The 24,076-nt window shown below is 38.4% G+C and overlaps 1 protein-coding gene across 1 annotated transcript in view; it reads right to left on the bottom strand.

The window, feature by feature from the left end:
* Positions 1-24,076, bottom strand: part of GPC5 (glypican 5) — a 644,069-nt gene that overhangs the window by 337,601 nt on the left and 282,392 nt on the right. The window contains exon 4 of the mRNA XM_040620333.1: positions 197-330. Coding sequence (XP_040476267.1) covers positions 197-330 — 134 coding nt within the window. The remainder of the gene's footprint in view (positions 1-196; positions 331-24,076) is intronic.

Below are 24,076 nucleotides of genomic sequence, written 5' to 3'. Positions count from 1 at the left end.
ATTGGTCTCACAAGTTGCATTTACATGCCTAATTAGTTGAATAGGATTAACCGCTGAATTTTAAAAGTAATTAATGGTGATCTTTTTTTTTTCTTCAATAGCATATTTTGTTCTACTTAATTGAATACATTCTATTCTGTTGAAAATTAATGGCTTACTTTCTCTTCTCTTTCTGGTTGTAAAACAAATGTCTTACTTTCTTCTGTTGGCAAGTGTCTCTTCATCGTTTCTAGGAGAGATCTTGATCCCATGCTTCTCTTTGCTTCCATCAAAAGAACAACGGGGGCTTTGTGTAGGTGCTCTGATTGGACGGCCACAAATCTTATTGACCTTTCAAAGAGAAAATATTAAAAGACAGTTAGAAACCATCCTCCATCCTACCTGAGAATGTAATGTTTCATAGAGTCCAAAACAATGGCACATTCTTACTTATATCTCAACAGTAAATTTTAAGACACAAAATGTTTAAAAAAATATGTCAGTTTTCCAGAGGGGGAATTAAATTATCTGTATAAAATGGCAGTCATGATAAATTGATACTATGCATATTGATATCCTTTGCATGAATACGTGTATAAAGTACATGAAGAAAATATATATGCAGAATGAGTCAGAGAACTATATTAATAAACTTGCCTGCTTATATAAATAAGACTACTTAACCAAAATAGATAATATTTATGTTTTATATTCAATTTATGACAATCACATAATTGTACTGATATTTCAAATGAAATAATTTGCTATTGAATATGCAGTCTGTTTCTAAATGAGTTCTAAGAGTGGTTTTCTTAAGGTATAATGAACGTTTGCGTGAAGATCTTATTTTGTAATAGTTCTATATCTTCTTCCTATATTTTGAGAGTGTTAGTATAGTTGTTTTTTAAATAATTATCCAAATGAAAAATCATGAAAAACTTATCTAGCAAAGATCTTTGTAAAATTTACATAATTATCATTGAAAAATTAAGTAATGAATTGGACATATTACCATGTAAAGCATAAGAAAAAGCTCACATGAAACCTTATACACTTAAAGAGGTAGAGTAGTATAATTGCAAATATATAAAAGCATTGCTTAGGGATCAGGAGAATTTGGTTCTTGTCCAATTTTTTTTTTCCATCTTAAGCACTGAGATCTTGAAGACAGTAGCAGAACATCTTTAAATGACTCCTTTAGATGTAAGATGAAGACATAGTAAATTATTCGAAAGTTCCCTTAAAGTTATCAATTTCTTTGATTTTCCATGCAATGAGCATTAAAGAAATCATGCACTAAGTTGCTTATTGAATGCATATTTATTTTGCTTCTACTATTTGCAAAGAACATGTATTAAAGGTTAGAAGAGATAAAAGATGAGAAACTGAATTTTCTCCTAAAGGAGCTGACAATTTTGGAAGAAAGAAAAAAAAATATCGTCGAACATCAAAATGCAAGTTGTATGTGTGTGAAAAGAGAGGGATTAACACAGTGTTGCAGACACCTGAAGGAGGGTGAAGAGTGACACTAGGAAAGACCATCGTGAGAAAGACCACTCCACTGGGATGAAGCTTGGAGTATGAATAGGTTGAAGTTGATTTCAAATCAGCCAAATTACAAATATACAAATATTTACTGCTCCCTATTCTTTTCGATGCTAGAGATACAAACATGAATCAGGTGTGGCCTTTGCACGCAGTGAAGATAAAACTCAGACATGTAAAACAGTAATTGTAATACAACAAGACACCAGCAACAACAGAAATAGCTAGAAGTAACACTGAAACACTTAGAAAATGGATAGCTTCACTCTGCTTGGGGTGATCAGGGAAAAGCTTCAGGAGGTCATGTCTAAAGAACAAGGTAAAGCATAAACTAAGAGTCTGTCAGGTAGACAAAGCAGGGAAAAATTTTAGGAGAGAGTAGAAAAGCAAAGAGATGTACAGCTTAACATGTTGGCAGAGAACAAAAAATGCACAATGAAAGAAAATGGTAGAGCAAGAGGTGAGACATAAAAATGCCATGATTTGACCTGAAAACCAAGCCAAAGAACTTGCTCTGGCAAATGGAGAGCAGGAAATGCTTTCAAGCAGGAAAATGGTAGCTTACGATTTCCACAAGAGAAAAATTACCATGACAGCAGTGTGGAGAGTGGGAGACCAAAGATGGTCCTTTGTAGAACAGTGGAGCAAAGCTGGAGCCCAAAGTCATGGCAGAGGAAGGAAGAAACAGGTCTAAGAGGCATGCTGGAGAGCGAGACAATAGTATGGAAAGTGATTTGATGTATCACGTTGTTACAACAAAAAATAATGATGAAAGACAAAGGAAAAACCCACCAGGAGGTAGACGCAAGAAAACACGAGGCTGACACAGAAAAGGGGGGGGGGAGGGTAGTTTGCCTTGAAAGACAGGATCATAAAGCATAATAGTAAAAGGAAATTATGTTTGAAGGGTAGGCTAGAGATAGACCTTGGAGCATTTTCAATGCCAAGCTCAGTTTTATTTATTAGACAAAAGCCTCTGATGACTTTCGAATGGAAAAGTAGAATACTAGAGTTGATCTTTAGTCAATGAATCCAGCGGCATTGTCCAAGTTGGGCTGGGGAGGTAGATCTAGTAAAGGCAGTTAAATTGTTAAGAGCCTCCTGAAGTAGTCCTGGGGGGGGGGGGATGATTTTGAACGTTAGTAGTGACAGTGTTCACGAAGAGAAAGATTCGTGAATTACAGACACAAGAGAAGTACAATCAACAAGGCCAAATGCAGAACACTGACACCACCAAACGGTGTGGGAGATGTCGAGCAACAAGAACGGTCATTCATGGCTCGTGGGAACAAAGAATGGTGCAGACAGTTTGGAAGACAGTTTAGCGGTTTCTCACAAAACTAAAATCATCTAAAGGAATTGAAAATTTTTATCCACACAAAAACCTGCACATGGATGCTTACAGCAGATTATTCAGAATCGCTGAAACGTGGAAGCAACCAAGATGTCCTTTAGTAGGTGAATGGGTAAAACTGTGGTCCATCCAGACAGTGCAATATTATTCAGCACTGAAAAGAAATGAGGGGTGCCTGGGCAGCTCAGTCGGTTAAGCGTATGACTCTTGGTTTCGGCTCAGGTCATGATCTCAGAGTTGTGGGATCGAGCCCCACATCGGGCTCCGTGCTCAGCAGGGAGTCGGCCTGAGATTCTCCCTTCTTCTCCCTCTGTCCCTCCACTCTCTTTCTCCCCCCTCTCTTTCTCAAATAAATAAATCTTAAAAAATAAAAATAAAAAGAAAAGCACTATGAAAAGATGTGGAGGAAATGCATTTTACTAAGTAGAAGAAGCCCATCTGAAAAGGCTACAAGCTGTATGATTCCAAGTATATGACATTCTAGAAAAGGCAAAACTATGGAGGCAGGAAAATGATTAGTGGTTGTCAGAGGTCAAAGGGAATATAGGGATAAGGAGGCAGAGTACAGAGGATGTTTGGGACGGGGGAACTACTGTGTATTATACTGTAATGGTGGATCCATGTCACTATCAAGCTGTCCAAACCTCTGGAATATACAACACCAAGAGCGAATCCTGATGTAAGCTACAGACTCTGGCTGCTAATGATGTGGCAGCTGAGGTTCATCAATTCCAACAGACGTCTGACTCTGATAGGGGATGTCGAGAATGGGGTAGGCCATGCCTGAGTGAGGGCAGGGAACATGCGGGGCATCTGATGCCTTCTGCTCAGTTTCGACGTGAACCTGAAACTGCTCTAAAAAATAAAGTCTATTTTTTAAAAAAATCAACAGGGCTTGGCAAATGACTGAAAGTGAGAAGTTAAAGAAGTGTAAGGCCAGGGTGTTAAAAGGCTCAAAGCGAATTTCCAGGAAGCTGAAAAATAGTGATAGTGGAGTGTAAGGAATTATTAGCACAAAGTGCTAAAATATTTTTTAATGGAAAAAAAGAATCTTCATTGTCAACAACTCCTAGTAACAAAAACCAAGGGAAGACAATAGAAGTTGGTGATAGGAATACTGACTAAGATTGTTTAGTGATACCGCAGAATATTTTAAATAAAGGAGCACAGAAAGAGAGAAACAGACTGCTATCATGATCCGATGTGATTAGCCACAGAGCTCTAGACAAGTCATGAAACTTCGAGGAATCTCCGTTTTCTCATCCTTTAAACTGGAGAAAATCAAACCACTTTGTAGTTCTAAGTTAAGGGAAATCTTATTTCACCCTGACTCTCCCATGCTGGACTTAAGACCATATCTGCTCTTGAACATTTCCTAGACAGGCCGATGGAAACCTGAAAATTCTAGCCTCACAAGATCTTTATTCCCATTATCATTTTTGTAATTGTTTATTTTTTTTTTACAAATACAAAAGAAAATGTACAAGCTATAGACTCATAAGTCATCTTTGATGATTATCAAAGGTACAGGCATATATACCAAATTTCCACAAATTCAAATAAGTTTCAAAACCCGTCTATTTGTTGACTTGCTATCCCGGGAGCTCGACTTCACACCTTATTCAAAGGGAATGGAAAGCGAACTATTACTAGCACATTAGCCTGTCACCTTACCTCCCCTGAGCTGAGATGATTTGGGTGGCCCATTTCAATACCTTCTGGCTATTGAAAAGTTCTTCACACGTACTCTATTTTTCATCTTCAACTTACACTGCCATCTCCTCCTGATTCTCTCCTCCCTCTCTCTACCATCCTCCCCTGCCATCAGTCTGAAGTGTCTCAGGAAAAAAAAAATTTTTTTTTTCCTCCTTAATGCTGGCCTACTCTCGCTTTTAAGCTCCTTCTCTGGCTTCCTGATTTTATTTATTTATTCAAGAGAGTGAGCGAGAGAGAGTGCAAGCCGGGGTGGGGTAGGGTATAGAGGGAGAAGGAGAAGCAGACTCCTCGCTGAGCAGGGAGCCCGATGCGGGACTTGATTCCAGGACCCTGAGATCATGAACTGAGCAGAAGGCAGATGATCAACCAATTGAGCCACCCAGGTGCCCTCGAAAAGTTTTTCAAGTTTTTTACACTGGTTGCTCATTTTTATTTGATTCCCATAAGCAGAACCTCCATTTTTTTTGCAATGGTCTTCTAAAATGTTTAATAATAATAATAATAATAATAATAATAATAGAAGAGAAAAAATGTTAAGAATATTACCAATTGAAAAGCAAGAATGTGGAGATACTGTGAGTGTTTACTAAGCAAGCGGTTCAGAGGATGAGGCAGAGATGGCTGCTCCATCACTATAAGAGGCAAAAAAGAAGAATTAAAGCTGTTAGCAGTTTTGAATCTGTTAATCAGGGTGAAAACAGATCCAATCATCCATCCGTAGAAGTTAGAAGGTAGAATAAGTGTATCATTTTGGTTTATCCGTTCCTTAGAACAGGAGATAAATTCTCATTTAAAACTTTGAATGGAAGGTAATTCTAAAAGGTAGTTCTAAATGAAGGACTGGAGAGAAAAAGAAAGTTAATGAGTAGAATCACCTGCGTAGGACCAAAAGTTAAAACCGTGAAAATGGATGAAATGACAAAATGGATATAGAATGCCAAGAAGGTCAGAAAGAAAAGTCTTTTAGCAACAGAAAAACAACTCTGATAATATAGCAGGGGGGAAAAAAAGAGAAGGAAGAGGGACTGGAAAGGAGGAAGAAGAGAAGGAAGGCATAAAGGGATGAAAAAGAAGGAGGAAAGGAAAGAGGAGAGGGAGGCTGGGAGGGAGGACTCTACTACTAACAGAGCTGGCAGTCATTTAGAAGGCAACCTACCTTAATCTAGAGGTGAGAGAACTGAAGCCCAAAGCAGGAATATAACTTTGCCAAGACTGCATCTAGTTAGTGGGTGAGTCTATCTATGGCTATTGAATCAACAATCCCTTCTTTATACTAACTAGCGGTCTTGTTACTCACATCTTCTTACCTACTGTGAGGAATTCATACTCTACAAGCCCTGGTTCCTAAGGGTCCTATGTGAATAAAATAATTCAGACTGAAAATGATCTAGATCTACGAATAGACCAGAGACGCCCATTTTTCCTTTGCATGTGGAAATGGATGAGGGAAACATGGCAGTCATTCCCTTTAAGATTCCAGCAAACTCATGGAGGTAGGGAGAAAGAAAGAATTGCAAGGATATTAGACAATTTGATTTCTGACCTGATTTTAGGATAATTGAATTTATGAAAAAGAAGTCCTCCCTTGATGCAACCCCCAAGTTCCAACTTTGTGATACAGTCACGTAAGATTTTTCCTCTCTTCCGCAGAAGTCCAGATGACATTGTAAAGAATAGTCAATAGCTTCCTGAACTAAAGACTACTACAGCAAAATAATTTTGGTTTGATCAAATACCTGATTAACAGAATGAGAAAAGCAAAGTTCTGTCATATTTCATTACAAATATCACAACTGACAATATATTAAATATTCTTGCATTTTATGAATACTCAGTATTTCCTTCAAAAAGAGATTTGTTTTCAATATAAAAAGGCTTTTCATATTGCTAGTGATCTGTGTTCGCACTTAAAATCCATGGTTGATACCAAAAATTTTCTTATCCATATACTTTTAAAATTGCATATTAAAATACTTCGGTGAATAAATGTTATTTTGGCATTGCAAATAACTTTAAAAAGTTACCAAAATTTAATATCACCTTCTGTGCTTTCCATGTTGGATGCAATTGATCAAGATTGGTTTTAATCATGATATTATAACTGCATATTGAATGTCTGTGATGATTATTTGTGTGTGTCACCTTGACAGGTCACAGGATGCCAAGATTCCACATATTTCTGGGTGTGTCTGTGGCCATACTTCCAGATGAGATTAACATTTGAGTCACTGGAAGGACAGCCTTCCCCAATGTGTGTGGGCATCATACCATCTACTGAGGGCCTGGGTAGAACAAAAGACAGAGGAAGGAGGAATTCATCTCTTTTTCCCTGCCTCATGGAGTAAACTGGGACATGTCATCTCCTCTTCTCCTGCCCTCAGAATGGGATTCACACCATCAGATTCCCTGGTTCTCAGGCCTTCAGACTCAGACTGAATTAAATGCCACTGGCCTTCCTTGGTCTCCACACTGCAGACAGCAGATCGTGGGACTTCCCAGCCTCCATAATCACATGTGCCAATTCCTCATAATAAATCTCTCCATATATATATATTTCTCCGGAGAACCATAAATAATACAACACCAAAATCAGGCTTGACTAAATGACATATCTTTTAACAATTGTGCAAATTGTTGTGACCATCAAAGTCTTTATTGTTGCTTATATCTGCTTTGATGCCTGTAATGAAATGATTATAATTACATGCAAGTAATGAAAGGAGGACACAGATAGGTAAAAATCTTAAAACATAAAAACATAAAAATCTTGTTTAATTTTCCTTATGTTATCAATGAATTTCCTTCATGTATCATTATATTTTGACAAAGGTATATATCTTTTCATCCTATAGATACATATGATAGTGTCCCCCTACATTATAACATAATTTATGAACTCAATCTTTGAATCAGGTAGATTCCACTCAAAACATGTTCCTAGTATATTCTTCAATATAATGTATCATATACTTCAATGAACATATAAAAACATGCTGAATTAATGTTGATAAAATTTTGAATAAATTTAATTAAACAAATAATTAAACCATATTAATTAAACAAGAGTAATAATATAGTCAAATCATATGATCAGAAATGAATTTCAAGAAATTTGACCTTAAAGGAGTCATTTATAAAATATATTCTATTTTTCTGACAATTTCCATTGGTAAGTCAGATGTTTTCCCATTCAACGTTACTTTAGGTGAGAAATATCAATGTCTTGAGGATTAGAATTATGCCATGGTGATAGTATATTATTATAAAAGATTTTGCTAAGTTTGTATTAATGGACATGAAAAAATAAGTGATTACAGAATATCATACCCTATAACTATGGAACAATCACCATTTAAATAACATGCATGCTACTTTGAAGTTCAAGGTATAAATAATTCTAGCAGTCAGCTGTAGAAAAGATATAAAAGTTATAACCATAATATCAATTTTAAAACACTAGTACATTCCAGTATTACAACAAGGAATATTTATAGTAAGTTATAAATTATTAAGACTCTATAAAGCAGTACTTTTAAATATAAGTTATCCATAAGGAGAATTCCAAGTTTGTACAAGGTGCCCAGTTCCTGGGAAAAAGCAAATAAAATAATGTTATAGCTGACAAGGTAGAAAACACCTACTGTCTCCACTTTGTAAGAGGAGAGAGATGTTTACTCTATAGCCAGCAAAGAGTGAAGAAGGCCCTTTTCCCAAAGAATGGTTGGCCTTGAATGGTTGGCTTCTCCTGTCTCTCCTTCCAATTTTCTAAAGTTGTTTCCCCATACAGATTTCAGTAGATATTATCACAAATATTGCCACTCTGACTCATTTTATATTTAAAATTGAAAGAGAAGAGGAAGGAAGAGGAAGGGGAGGAGAAGTAGGACAGGGTAAAGCAGAATAACATTTCTAAGATCTTGTAAGTGGGATCATTTTTTAAATTATTTATTTAAATTCAATTAGCTAACATACAGTACATCATTAGTTTTTGATGTAGTGTTCAATGATTCATTAGTTGCGTATAATACCCAGTGCTCATCGCCTCATGTGCCCTCCTTAATGCCCATCACCCAGTTACCCCATCCTCCACCCCCCCTTCCTCAACCCCCAGTTTGCTGTAAGTGGGATCCTAATTCTGCATTGCTGTTTTTGAACACCTGTAAATTAAACTACCAGAGGGAGCATCTGCATTTCAATCTGATTCATAATCACTAATTAAATTTACTGAATGGGTCCATTCAAAATCATTCAGCTCAGGACTCTTAGAAAAAATCCAACTTGTAAGCCAAAGTGACAAATAGTTAGATATGTGAAACTAGCTATTGGAGCTGAAAACTCAAGGGTGAGGTCAGGCAAGATACATGAACGTGCTTGTCGACTGCATGTTCTTAGGATGAATACAGATGGAGAAGAGCACAGAAGACTGATACCTGAGGTACCCCAGCATTCAAAGGAGGAGAGAAAGAGAAATTGAAAAAGATTCTGAAAAGAAGTTTTGAGAGAAGAGGAAATGCCACGTGAATGGAGTGTGGGCAACCTCAAAATACAATTAAGTGAATGTTTTTTAAAAAGAGGAAACGATATGAGTGCCTGGGTGGCTCAGTCAGCTGAGTGTCCAACTCTTGGCTTCAGCCCAGGTCATGATCTCAGGGTCGTGGGATCGAGCCCCATGTTGTGGGGCTTCGGACTCAGCAGGAAGTCCGCCTGGGATTCTCTCTCTCCCTCCCTCTGTCTTTCCCTCCCAGCCCTGCTCTCACTTTCTCTGTTTCACACACACTCTCTCTCTAAAGAAAATCTTTCAAAAAAATAAAAAGAGGAAATTATCAAATGAGTGCAAAGTGACTGACAGCCCACATGAAATGAGGATGAAAACTGACCCTATACCTTCTGAGAAAAAGACCATTGATCACTTGTGAAAAGTGTGGTTTCTGTGAAGTGTGGCAGAGAGAATAGGAATTGGGGTACAGGAGGTGAAAGGAAATAAGAAAGCAGAGACTGTCAAAAGCTCTAAATTTCCAGTTATAAGTAAGGCATGGGGATGTAAGCTACAGTCGGGTGACTATAGTTAATACTGTATTGCATATTTGAAAGTTGCTGAGAGAGTAGATCTTAAAAGGTTCTCATTCCAAGAAAAAAAAGTTTGTAATGATGTGTGGTGACAGATGTTCATTAGAATTATTGTGGTGGTCATTTCACAACATATATAAATATCAAACTATTACATTGCACACCTGAGACTAATATAATGTTATATGTCACTTATACCTCAATTTAAAAAAGGAAAGCAGAGGCTGAAAGTATACAAATCTTTCATGGAATTTTGTAGTCAAGGACAGCAGATTTATGGGGCAAAACCTAAAGAGGACATGGAGTCAAGTGAGGTTCTGCTTTTGTTTTTGTTTTGTTTTATTCTGTTTTAGGACAGTACCTATTACAACATGATTGCTTGTTTACTGGTAGAGACCATGACTCAGACAATTTGATCCAAGATTCTTCGATTGAAAGGCAAGTGAGACATTTTTCAATGTGCCAGGGAGACATGTAGTTTAAACAAATAACCTGAATTCAGAATGCCTTTACTTCTGCACTCCGATTATCCAGGACTTATTATAGTTGTGTTCCCATCCATTGGAGATGCTACATCACAGATTATAGATTGCACAAGGAGAGAAATAAAGGCCAACAACAACAACAACAACAACAAAAATGGTGCAGATATTGCACCACTGATGAGTTTGGGAAAGTAGAGTGATCAGAAGTAAAGTCAGATTATCAGATATGCAGGTTGGTCTAATGATCTTGGAGAATCAGGTCTTGAATTCCTGATGGTCACTGATGTCAACAGAGGAGCAAAGCATAATGGGATTGATCCAGGCAATCAGAACACCTATTTAATGACATGGGAGTATATGGAGTGTGGTGGCAGCTGAGAGCATCCGGGGAGGCTGGCCACACCACTGGGGGCAGTTGGCAGGCTGATGATTTACTAGAGCAACTGGCAATTGTGGTTTTTAGATGATAATGTATAATCTGGCTTTAAGAAAATCACTTATAAGCTCTGTCCATATCATGACATTGATCAAATGGACACATTTAATTCAGCTAAGCTGATTTTGTTAAAAAAAAAAAAAAAAAACCTCTAAATGTGGGGTATCCTTCTCTTAACTCTGAAGGATCATCAAAAAAATAAAAAAAATAAAAACTGGAACTAGAATTAGAACAGAGTTTGCCAAACCTCTAAATTCTTACCTTCTAGTAGTTTATAACCTAGTTAGGAAGGTAGAATTTCCCATGATGAAACAAATTGATAAAAATATAAAGTTAACCTCAATACAATATAAACAATGTCTCAAGAGGGTGTAAGTTATGTGTCACAAGAATGTTATAAGCAATAAGTTGTATAGGAGCCCAGAGAAAAATCACGGGAAACCAGGGGCCCCAGGGAAGCTTTTAGACAGACCTTGAATCATTGGTAGAAAAAATGAGAGGAATCCTACCCTGAGGGTTTAGGGATGGAATAGAATTCTACATGGGATATTAACTTGGATATACTAAACAAAACGTGATTCAATTACCTTTTGCAATACGGTCTCTGGAAAAAAATTTATTTTTCCTTATATGATCATTGGGCTGTGTGACATTTTAAACCCCTTGATTTAGACAGTCTGACAGTCTACAGACTACTCTGCCACCAAAGAGAAGAGGGCCAGCCAGCCAGTGCAACCTCCATATTGGGGTGCTGAAAAACCACAGAGAAGGACAGAAAAGCAACTCGAAATCACACTGAAGAAAAGGTGACATTGAAAGTCAAAGTCATATCTCTAGAACCATAAAATCAAAACTTGACTATTTCCTTTATCAAAGGGGTAGTAAGAATCCTAAGTCATCAAAGTAAATATTTTAAATGTAATAATTAGATAAAAATAAGAAAGAAGCATAAAGCAATATGATCATATATTCCTTCTCTTTTTCAAAGCTGAAAACGTTTGAAGATGCTTTAGAAATGGCATCAGCTAGAGGTTTAGAATGTTCACATAAAGTCTATCCTGCTTTCATTGGGTCTCCTATGTTTCACTTCTCCCTCGGCACTGGGATTTCCATCACCCCACAGTGGGCTTTCAGTTAGCCTTTCCTTGGATAAATGCAGAGCATCCTTGCTTTCTTTCCAGCACTCTCAGATCTAACCCTGCCCTCCCTGCTTCCAGATTAATCTTCCTAAAGCACAGTTCCCATCAGACTCCTTCTCTGATCCAAAGCCTTCTGTGCTTCCTCCCATTTCCTACTGAGAATAAACGAAAGCATATCATGAGAAGTTACAGTGTGAACCTCAACCTTTCCGAGCACCTCACTTAAAACACTATGTGTTTCCTTAAAACAGTATTACTCATAGTCCCCAGGTTGCCCTGTACTTTTCCATCTGTACTTCCCTTCATTTCAGCTGGTTTAAATGTTACCATCTTTCAAGGTTCACTGAAAATATCACCTGTGAAATTAAATCACGCTTGATCTCTCAATTTGAGGTTATTTGCCAACCTTGCAAACATTTGGTTTGTACATCTCAATAAGATCTGTCCTGCAACGGTTTAAAGTAGAGCAGAGGAAGGATTTTGCTTTGTTGTTTTTTTCTGTTGTTCCTAAGAGCTTGTCAATGCCTCCCTCTGCCCCCCAAAACAAAGCTAATACACATCAATGCAAATAAATTAATATGTTTCTTCTCATAGCGATCTCATTTATTGGAAATAGTCAAATGACAATCCCAGGGATAATTTAAATATCCCCTTTCACAGAGTACTTTTCAAAGTATACCAGTGTGTCTTCCTGTTTACTACACTGAGACGTTGTAAGCTTTTTGCCTTTCTTATTTTTCATAACTACTGACCTATCACGAACATTCCATGGAACATTCATGCGTCAGAAAATTCCATCGTCAGGAAATTGTTAGAAAGGTACTTAAAAGAGGCGCTGCTAACTGGGAATATAATTTCAACACATTTAAAGACAAATTCTTATTATTCAGAATCGTTGAAAAACACAAACAACCCAACCGAACAAAGTGAATGGACGAAGGATAAGAATACATAAGTCATGGGGCGCCTGGGCACAGTGGTTAAGCGCCTGCCTTCGGCTCAGGGAGTGATCCTGGCGTTCTGGGATTGAGCCCCATATCAGGCTCTTCTGCTATGAGCCTGCTTCTTTCTCTCCCACTCCCCCTGCTTGTGTTCCCTCTCTCGCTGGCTGTCTCTATCTCTGTCAAATAAATAAATAAAATCTTTAAAAAAAAAAAAGAATACATAAGTCACACACACAACACACACACACACATGGACAAAGGATAAGAATACATAAGACAGGAAGCCCGGCCCCGCCAGCTGGAGAGAATCCCGGTAGTGTACGTGTTTTGGTTTGCGGGGTGTTTAATTGTCGCCGAAGGGGACTTACTGCAAGCTATCGAATCTGGGGTCGTATTTTGTTGAGTCGAAAGTGAAATTTTACTTCGGCCGATGTGACAGATAAATAAATAAATAAAATCTTTAAAGAAGAAGCCCACATCCCTAAGATCCCTATAAAACAAGGGGCACTGCCTGGGACCCAGTCAATAATTTTCGGGACCCCCCCGCCACCTCCCCCCATCAGAATGACAAGGAGAAGCCCCCCCCCCAGCAAAGAAAAGACAGTGAGCTGTGGCCTCTGCCACAGAAATAATGGATATGGATGTAACCAAATTATCAGAAATGGAATTCAGAGTAACGATGGTCAAAATGATGAGTAGAATTGAAAAAAGTATTAACGAAAAAGTTACTGAGAATATAGAATCCCTAAGGACAGAAATGACAGCAAATCTGACAGAAATTAAAATTCTAGGAGCCAAATGCAGGCAAAACTAGAGGCTCTGACGGCCAGGGTCACCGAAGCAGAGGAACATGTTAGTGAATTGGAGGATGGGTTAATAGAGGAAAAAACAAAAATAGAAGCTGCTCTTAAAAAAATCCACGCCCACGAATGTAGGTTACGGGAGATTACTGACTCAATGAAACGATCCAATGTTAGAATCATCGGCATCCCCGAGGGGGTGGAGAAAAACAGAGGTCTAGAAGAGATATTTGAACAAATTGTAGCTGAAAACTTCCCTAATCTAGCAAGGGAAACAAACATTCGTGTCCAAGAGGCAGAGAGGACCCCTCCCAAGCTCAACCACGACAAACCTACGCCACGTCACGTCATAGTGCAATTCGCAAATATGAGATCCAAGGATACAGTATTGAAAGCGGCCAGGGCAAAGAAATTTCTCACGTACCAAGGCAAAAGCATCAGAATTACGTCAGACCTGTCTACACAGACCTGGAATGAGAGAAAGGGTTGGGGGAGCATATTTAAAGCTCTTTCAGAGAAAAACATGCAGCCAAGGATCCTTTATCCAGCAAGGCTGTCATTCAGAATTGATGGAGAAATAAAGACATTTCAGAATCGCCAGTCACTAACCAATTTTGTAACCACGAAACCAGCCCTACAGGAGATATTACGGGGGGTTCTATAAAAGTAAAAAGGCCCCAAGAGTGATACAGAACAGAAAGTCACAGTCAATACTAAGCAAAGACTTTACTGGCAACATGGCAACATTAAAATCATATCTCTCAGTAATCAGTCTTAATGTAAATGGTTTGAACCATCCCATAAAACGCCACAGGGTTGCAGATTGGATAAAAAGAAATGACCCATCCATTTGCTGTCTACAAGAGACTCATTTCAAACCCAAAGATGCATTCAGACTGAGAGTAAGGGGATGGAGTACCATCTTTCACGCAAATGGACCTCAAAAGAAAGCTGGGGTAGCAATTCTCATATCAGATAAATTGGATTTTAAACTACAGACTATAGTTAGAGATGCAGAAGGGCACTATATTATTCTTAAGGGAAGTATTCAACAAGTGGATATGACAATTATAAATATATATGCCCCCAACAGGGGAGCAGCAAGATACACAAGCCAACTCTTAACCAGAATAAAGAGACATATAAATAAAAATACATTAATAGTAGGGGACCTCAACACTCCACTATCAGAAATAGACAGAACACCCTGGCAAAAACTAAGCAAAGAATCAAAGGCTTTGAATGCCATACTCGACGAGTTGGACCTCATAGATATATATAGAACACTACACCCCAGAACCAAAGAATACTCATTCTATTCTAATGCCCATGGAACATTCTCAAGAATAGACCATGTTCTGGGACACAAAACAGGTCTCAACCGATACCAAAAGATTGAAATTATCCCCTGCATATTCTCAGACCACAACGCTCTGAAATTGGAACTCAACCACAAGGAAAAATTTGGAAGAAACTCAAACACTTGGAGACTAAGAACCATCCTGCTCAGGAATGACTCGATAAACCAGGAAATCAAAAATCAAATTAAACAATTTATGGAGACCAATGAGAATGAAAATACAACAGTCCAAAACCTATGGGATACTGCAAAGGCAGTCCTAAGGGGGAAATACATAGCCATCCAAGCCTCACTCAAAAGAATAGAAAAATCTAAAATGCAGTTTTTATATTCTCACCTCAAGAAGCTGGAACAGCAACAGAGGGACAGGCCTAATCCACGCACGAGGAAGCAGTTGACCAAAATTAGAGCTGAAATCAATCAAGCAGAAACCAGAAGTACAGTAGAGCAGATCAACAGGACTAGAAGCTGGTTCTTTGAGAGAATCAATAAAATTGACAGACCACTGGCAAGACTTATCCAAAAGAAAAGAGAAAGGACCCAGATTATTAAAATTATGAATGAAAAAGGAGAGGTCACGACGAACACCATTGAAATTGGAAGGATTATTAGAAATTTTTATCAACAGCTATATGCCAATAAACTAAGCAATCTGGAAGAGATGGAATCCTTCCTGGAAACCTATAAACTACCAAGATTGAAACCGGAAGAAATTGATTCCTTAAACAGGCCAATTAATTATGAAGAAATTGAGTCAGTGATAAACAACCTTCCAAATAACAAAACTCCAGGCCCGGACGGTTTTCCTGGGGAATTCTACCAAACATTCAAAGAAGAAATAATACCTATTCTCCTAAAGCTATTTCAAAAAATAGAAACAGAAGGAAAGCTACCAAACTCATTCTATGAGGCCAATATTACCTTGATCCCCAAACCAGGCAAAGACCCCATCAAAAAGGAGAATTACAGACCGATTTCCCTAATGAATATGGACGCCAAAATCCTCAACAAGATACTTGCTAATAGAATCCAACAGTACATTAAAAGGATTATCCATCACGATCAAGTGGGATTCATACCTGGGATGCAAGCGTGGTTCAATATTCGCAAATCAATCAGCGTGATACATCATATCAACAAGAAAAGACTCAGGAACCATATGATCCTCTCAATCGATGCCGAAAAAGCATTTGACAAAATACAGCATCCTTTCCTGATTAAAACCCTTCAGAGTGTAGGAATAGAAGGTACATTTCTCAATCTCATAAAAGCCATCTATGAAAAGCCTACTGCAAATATTATTCTCAATGGGGAAAAGCTGGAAGCCTTTCCCTTAAGATCAGGAACTCGACAAGGATGCCCACTCTCGCCACTATTATTCAACATAGTACTAGAAGTCCTTGCAACAGCAATCAGACGACAAAAAGGGATCAAAGGTATTCAAATTGGCAAAGAAGAAGTCAAAATGTCTCTCTTTGCAGATGACATGATACTCTATATGGAAAACCCAAAAGAAGCCACTCCCAAACTATTAGAAGTTATAGAGCAATTCAGTAACGTGGCGGGATACAAAATCAATGCTCAGAAATCAGTTGCATTTCTATACACGAATAACGAGACCGAAGAAAGAGAAATTAGGGAATCCATCCCATTTACAATAGCACCAAAAACCATACGTTACCTTGGAATTAACTTAACCAGAGACGTAAAGGACCTATATTCTAGAAACTATAAATCACTCTTGAAAGACATTGAGGAAGACATAAAAAGATGGAAAGATATTCCATGCTCATGGATCGGAAGAATTAACATAGTTAAAATGTCCATGCTACCCAGAGCAATCTACACTTTCAATGCTATCCCAATCAAAATACCAAGGACATTTTTCAAAGAACTGGAACAAACAGTCCTTAAATTTGTATGGAAACAGAAAAGGCCCCGAATCTCCAAGGAACTGTTGAAAAGGAAAAACAAAGCTGGGGGCATCACAATGCCGGATTTCGAGCTGTACTACAAAGCTGTGATCACAAAGACAGCATGGTACTGGCACAAAAACAGACACATAGACCAATGGAACAGAATAGAGAGCCCAGAAATGGACCCTCGGCTCTTTGGGCAACTAATATTTGATAAAGCAGGAAAAAACATCCGGTGGGAAAAAGACAGTCTCTTCAATAAATGGTGCTGGGAAAATTGGACAGCTACATGCAAAAGAAGGAAACTTGGCCACTCTCTCACACCATACACAAAAATAAACTCCAAATGGATGAAAGACCTCGATGTGAGACAGGAATCCATCAAAATTCTAGAGGAGAACATAGGCAGCAACCTCTACGACATCGGCCAAAGCAACCTTTTTCATGATACATCCCCAAAGGCAAGAGAAACAAAAGATAAAATGAATTTATGGGACTTCATCAAGATTAAAAGTTTCTGCACAGCCAAGGAAACAGTCAGAAAAACTAAGAGGTAGCCCACGGAATGGGAGAAGATATTTGCAAATGACACTACAGATGAAGGACTGGTATCCAAGATCTACAAAGAACTTCTCAAACTCAATACATGAGAAACAAATAAACAAATCAAAAAATGGGCAGAAGATATGAACAGACACTTTTCCAATGATGACATACAAATGGCTAACAGACACATGAAAAAATGTTCAAAATCATTAGCCATCAGGGAAATTCAAATCAAAACCACACTAAGATACCACCTTACGCCAGTTAGAATGGCAAAAATAGACAAGGCAAGAAACAACAATCGCTGGAGAGGATGTGGAGAAAGGGGATCCCTCTTACATTGTTGGTGGGAATGCAAGTTGGTACAGCCACTCTGGAAAACAGTGTGGAGGTCCCTTAAAAAGTTAAAAATTGAGCTACCCTATGATCCAGCCATTGCACTACTGCGTGTTTACCCCAAAGATACAGATATAGTAAAGAGAAGGGGCATATGCACCCCAATGTTCATAGCAGCAATGTCCACAATAGCTAAATCGTGGAAGGAGCTGAGATGCCCTTCAACAGATGACTGGATTAAGAAGTTGTGGTCCATATATACAATGGAATATTACTCAGCTATCAGAAAGAACGAGTTCTCAACATTTGCTGCAACATGGACGGCACTGGAGGAGATAATGCTAAGTGAAATAAGTCAAGCAGAGAAAGACAACTATCATATGATTTCTCTCATCTATGGAACATAAGAACTAGGATGATCAGTAGGGGAAGAAAGGGATAAAGAAAGGGGGGGTAATCAGAAGGGGGAATGAAACATGAGAGACTATGGACTATGAGAAACAAACTGAGGGCCTCAGAGGGGAGGGAGGTGGGGGAATGGGATAGACCGGTGATGGGTAGTAAGGAGGGCTTGTATTGCATGGTGCACTGGGTGTTATACGCAACTAATGAATCATCAAGCCTTACATCGGAAACCAGGGATGTACTGTATGGTGACTAACACAATATAATAAAAAATCATTAAAAAAAAAAAAGAATACATAAATCACACACACGACACACAGACACACACACACACACAGAGATACAAATGGCAAAAAACATATGGAAACCAATCAAACTGAGTATTTACCTGTGACATTATAAATATGATTTTCATCTACCCAACTAGATGACATTTCAAAGACTGAGGGTCTCAAATATTGGCAAAGGTATGGGAAAGGAGATGATCTCTTCCATTGCTAGCATAAGTGTAAATGCACATATCTGCTATTGGCAGGAGTGGTCTGGCTGTTTTTATTAAGTTTCGAAATGTCTACTCTTTACCAGCCAGCAATTCTACTCAACTATAGCTCACCTTAAGAAACAACTACACACTGAAGAACAAGGAGGCATGTATAAGGATGCTCAACGAAACATTTATTTTTAACAATGAAAAATTATAAATTAAGGTACATCATTTTTATGACTGCATAATCATAGTGTATTATAATTTTAAATACTATGTAATAATTAAGAGGAAAATATGCAGACATATTCTGAGTAAAAAAAAAATTGAAAAACGACAGAGTAAAATAGCATTTATGCTATTATGTAGCATAATGCCACATATGTCTGGGGCACCTGGGTGGCACAGTCAGTTAAGTGTCTGATTCTTGCTTTCAGCTCAGGTTATGATTTCAGGGTCATGAGACTGAGCCCCACTTTGGGCTCTGCATTCAGTAGGGAATCTGCCTGAGATGCTCTTCCTCTGCCCCTCCCCCACTCATGTAGGCTCTCACTCTCTCTCCCTAAAATAAAGAAATAAAGCTTAAAATAAAATACCACATATTTCCATTGTCAATTTATGCATATAAATGAATTTTAAAGGTCTGGAAGAACACATACCAATTCCTAATGGTAGGTACCTCTAGAGGAGGGAAGGCAAACTGACTGAGACCCAGCCTTCTAGAACATTCTTCTCAATTTTACAAACATATACAAGCAGATGTACACACATTTTACTCTTTTTTTGTCTGATTTTACAAAGTTAGAATTATATTGTATACAACTCTGCAAACTTTTTGTCACTGGAATGTCACCTATTTGATGAACATACCCAGAAGTCACTCGCTATACACAAAAGCCAGGTTTATGCTTTCTAATTTATGTATGCCTTACGTAGAGATACACACACACATATACATACTTATACAAATGGGATCATATCACCACACTGGGTTCTATTTTTTTTTTTTTAATGCCATCGTTTTTCTCCTATCATTTCACTTGCTTCTTTAACTCCCACTCTCCCTATCATGGCCACTCACATCTTTTCCTTCCTAGATAATCAAATGCAGCAAATCATTATGCACCCATTTCTACTGTTTCTCCATGTTCATGTATCCATGTACTTTGCACAGAAATGCATTCACATACGTATTTACAAACATAAAGAGAGCCCCCATAAAAACCACATGCTTTGTAAAAATAGGATCATATTATATATGCTTCCATTCATTTCACTTTCTTCATTCCATAATATCACAGGAAAATCCTTTCAGATCAACTGATATAACTCACATTCATTATCTATGATGTTTGCATAATCCTCCTTGGTGCATCTGTGTTCTAATTTATTCGACATTCCCCCATTGGTGGATATTTGTTTCCTGGGCTATGGATAAAAGGCTGGTGCACATATGAAGATCTTTGTACAATGTCTTTGAATACTACTACGGATTGAAGTGGGGGGGAACTGAGGGGGAGACGAACCATGGGAGACTCTGGACTCTGGGAAACAAACAGGGTTTTCTAGGGGAGGCGGGTGGGGGGATGGGCTAGCCCAGTGATGGGTATTAAGGAGGGCACATATTGCATAGAGCACTGGGTGTTTCAACCAAACAATGAATCATGGAGCACTACCTCAAAAGCTAATGATGTCCTGAATGGTGACTAACATAACATAATAAAATACATACATATATACATAAATAAATTCCATACAATCTTAAGAAATTTGACTATCGGTCAACATCTATAAAAGAACTCGTGGAGGATGGAGGGAAATTGCTTGTGGGAGAAGAGATTTGAGAGATGTTTGGCAGTCAGACATAGAGAGTCTTGGCGGTCATATTAAAGAAATGCATCAAGTCCACCAGTGAAAGGTTTTAAATCCTGAAAAAAATGAGTTCACAGCTGAGTTTTTCAAATGCTATTTTGGTGACCCTATAGATGGGATGGGCAGTGCGGGGAAACACAGTAAGATTAGACTAATAAGGATACACCTGTGTACAATCATTCAAGCAAGACAATGGCTGCAGCCATAAACAAGAGATTCAGACAAATCTGAAGTACAGTTAAGATGTGCAAGCAATAGGAATCAGGACTGGAAATTGGTGGGGGCAAAGAAGACGTCAAAGTTGTTTCCAGGTTGTCTACGTGGATGTACCGAGCCAGAGGATACCAAAGAGTCATCGGGTTTGGGCAAAAAGATAAGTTCAGTTCTGGGTCTGTGGATTTTAAAGAGTTTTTGAGACATTCTGAGAAAAAGTACAAGTAGAAAACTGTATATATAGGTCTGATGCTCAGAAATTGTCTTGGATATATATAAATAGGGTGGTTATTTAATCTGATAAATCAATATCTAGCAGGCTGATGTGACAAGGGTCCCCTAAAGTAACTCCAGGAAAGCACTTTTTATTTTCTCAGAAAGCTGAACTCAAGGGGCGCCTGGGTGGCACAGCAGTTAAGCGTCTGCCTCCAGCTCAGGGCGTGATCCCGGCGTTCCGGGATCGAGCCCCACATCAGGCTCCTCTGCTATGAGCCTGCTTCTTCCTCTCCCACTCCCCCTGCTTGTGTTCCCTCTCTCGCTGGCTGTCTCTATCTTTAAAAAAAAAAAAAAAAAAAAGGGCTAAAGGTCTAAAAAAAAAAAAAAGAAAGCTGAACTTATCAGTGGTAGAGAAGGTGAGACTAAAGGAAGGGATAAAAGACATTACTGTTACCTACACTCAGTTTTGTACTAGGATCTGTGGGAAATATGAAAAAAGGGAAAGCTGAGAAGATATACGTACTACCGTCACCGGGCCACTTCTGGTTATCAAGGTGTTAAAGGAGGGAATTCTCCCTTCCTGACTTCAAGTTTCATAAATGTAAAACTACTTTCAGTTATTTTACTTCAAAAATGCCTTTTGCTTGTGGATTAAAATAAATGCATGTGTTTTATTTACTTGCATTTTTCCAGCTCTGAATCTTAATTCAATCTCTTCTTTTCAGCTATCTTAATATCCCCAAGATGGCGATTTAGTAAAGTTGAAAAAAGGAGTGTTCTTTGCTATCTCAGAACAGGGAAAGACTTGCTCTGTATAAAATACATTAAGGAGGGGCGCCTGGGTAGATCAGTCGGTTAAGTGTCTGACTCTTGGTTTCAGCTCAGGTCATGATCTCAGGGTCATGATCTCAGGGTTTGAGACTGAGCCCCACAACAGGCCCCAGGCTCAGAGTAGAGTCTGCTTGAGATTCTTTCTCCTTCCTCATCCCTCCCCCTGCCCCGCTCCTACCTCTGCTGCCTCTCACGTGCATGCTCTATCAAATAAATAAATAAAATCTTAAAAAATACATTAGGAAATACCTGCTATTCCTTCGTCTAAACCTTGTCAGCTGATGCCCAGTGTGAGGAAAAACCAGCAGCAAAGTGGGGTGAAAAGACTCTAAGTATTACCTTCTGGGCTGGGAGCCAGTAGTGGGACTTTGTATACCCCAGTGTGGAAATAAGTGTGGAAATAAGGACCCTCTACCAAAGACACTGAGGACTGTGATGTGCACTTTAATAGATTATATTGTTCGTTGATCAAAGTGATGAAAATATCACATTCGAATCAGTATTACGTATTATGAATTTATAATATATTTACGAAGCATTTCTATCTTTATCCAAGTTAGTGAGGGAACACCAATCTGTCCAAATAAGATATATTGTTAACCAGGTAGCTTTACATTGCTTTTGGTGTATGACCTGATCTAGAGAATTCATCCTAATGATCCTTGTGAATATTAAAATTCTCAATTTATATAGCTGAGAAATTGAATAAAAATGGTTAGTGTAAAGTTAGAAGAATAACATACAGGCAAAGCTATTTGTCTCAGATATGTTTACTCTCATCTCTCTATGGGCACAGACCACTTTTAGAAGGTCAAGAGAATGTTTAGCCTTCTCTTTTCACATTGCTAAACCTGGGAAAATACAATTCAATCAAGTTCACATGGAGTTTTGAAAGGAATTCAGTTTCTGGTCTGTGTTCTCAGAGCCCATGGTACATTTTAGGGTGACTGACCCTTTCATGATGTGAAGTGAACCATCTGAGGGCCGTGGCTGCCAACAGTCCAGCTAACTTGAAGCTGCCTGGCCAGATACCAGGCTATGTTGCCTTCAACTTTCCCCAAAAGTAATTTGCTCGTGGCTGAAGCCCCAAATAAATCATGAAACATAGCTCTGAGCAGCATTTTCCAGAATGTTTTTAGCAGAAAATCCATAACATATGCAGGCAAATATGGGGTCTTGGTTAAATATATATTGAAAATGCCTTACTTAAAATTGTTCATGGATATTTTTAAGTAGCAGGATTTATCAGAGCCTTTGACACAGTAATCTGCATAGAAATAACCTGCAATACTCCCTAGGAGATGAATATTGCGTGTAGTGTTTCCCCAAACTTAAGATCATGCAACATTTTATCAAAGAACGCCTACTACTAACATCTAAAAAGAACACTAGTGAACCGCAGAAAGCAGTTTTTAAAACTTCCTTGGATGAATCATGAGGATTCTATAAGCCAGAGACAGGTGTCTAGAATCTACAGGACATCTGGGATGGCAGTCTGCCTCAGTCCTACCCCAGACCCCAAGCAGCTCTGGCTACCCTTGTACCCAGCTAGTATGAGATATAGGAAACACAAGTGCCTGATGTCTGCTTTCCATTGAGAACTGGAAGGTGGAAGGCATGGTGTAGGACCACTCCCAGAATTACATAGAGAAGATTATATCCACTTCTATCAACATTTGTTTTAAATGTTTATTATTTTTGCTTTGTCCTTACTTCCAGTAACCTAATTTGATAAATGGGATTTTTTGACTGGGCTTAAGATAAATGCAGATATAATATTAATAATGCTAGTCTGTTTATCTACATAAAATTTTAAATGGAAGCATTTTGTGCATTCATTTAAAGAATCATAGATTATTACAATTGTCTTGCTGTGCTCTCATGGGAGATATGAAATGCTGGTAATTTAAGATTCAATGAAAAATTGTAAATGTCAGAAATTAAATCTAATTCAGGGCATTAATCAAGAAGTTTCTACTATGGAGCATGGAGGACATTTCAGTTCAACAAATATTGCCAGATACTTTAATAGGCACAAGGGAGAAAGAGATGAAAAAGATCCAGGGAATTCTCTGGACAAGCTTCTGGGTTTTTCAGTAATGTGCACATAGTAGAAGAATATTCAAGTCCACATGGGATTGAGGGGCATGGGTGTCATCCTCTAATCTGACCGTGAATACAAGGGAGAGCAGGTGAGGAGAAGGGGAACAAGATTGATGAGTAAGAAGGAGTGGTATCCCTACACAGAGGACCTTCCACACCAGGCTAAGAAGTTTGAATTTTTTTCATGGAGACACAAAGAAGGCGAAGGTGGTGCAGAGAGATCAATATGGACACAATTCCAAGAATCCAGGCAACACAGGAGAAAGGTGAGATTTACTGCTGACCAACAGGTATTCATCAAGGAACTCATATGTCCATGGAGACTTAGA

The sequence above is a fragment of the Ursus maritimus genome, unplaced genomic scaffold (assembly GCF_017311325.1).
Source record: "Ursus maritimus isolate PB19 unplaced genomic scaffold, ASM1731132v1 scaffold_10, whole genome shotgun sequence".
NCBI lineage: Eukaryota > Metazoa > Chordata > Mammalia > Carnivora > Ursidae > Ursus > Ursus maritimus.
This window is presented reverse-complemented; position numbering and strand designations above follow the sequence as displayed.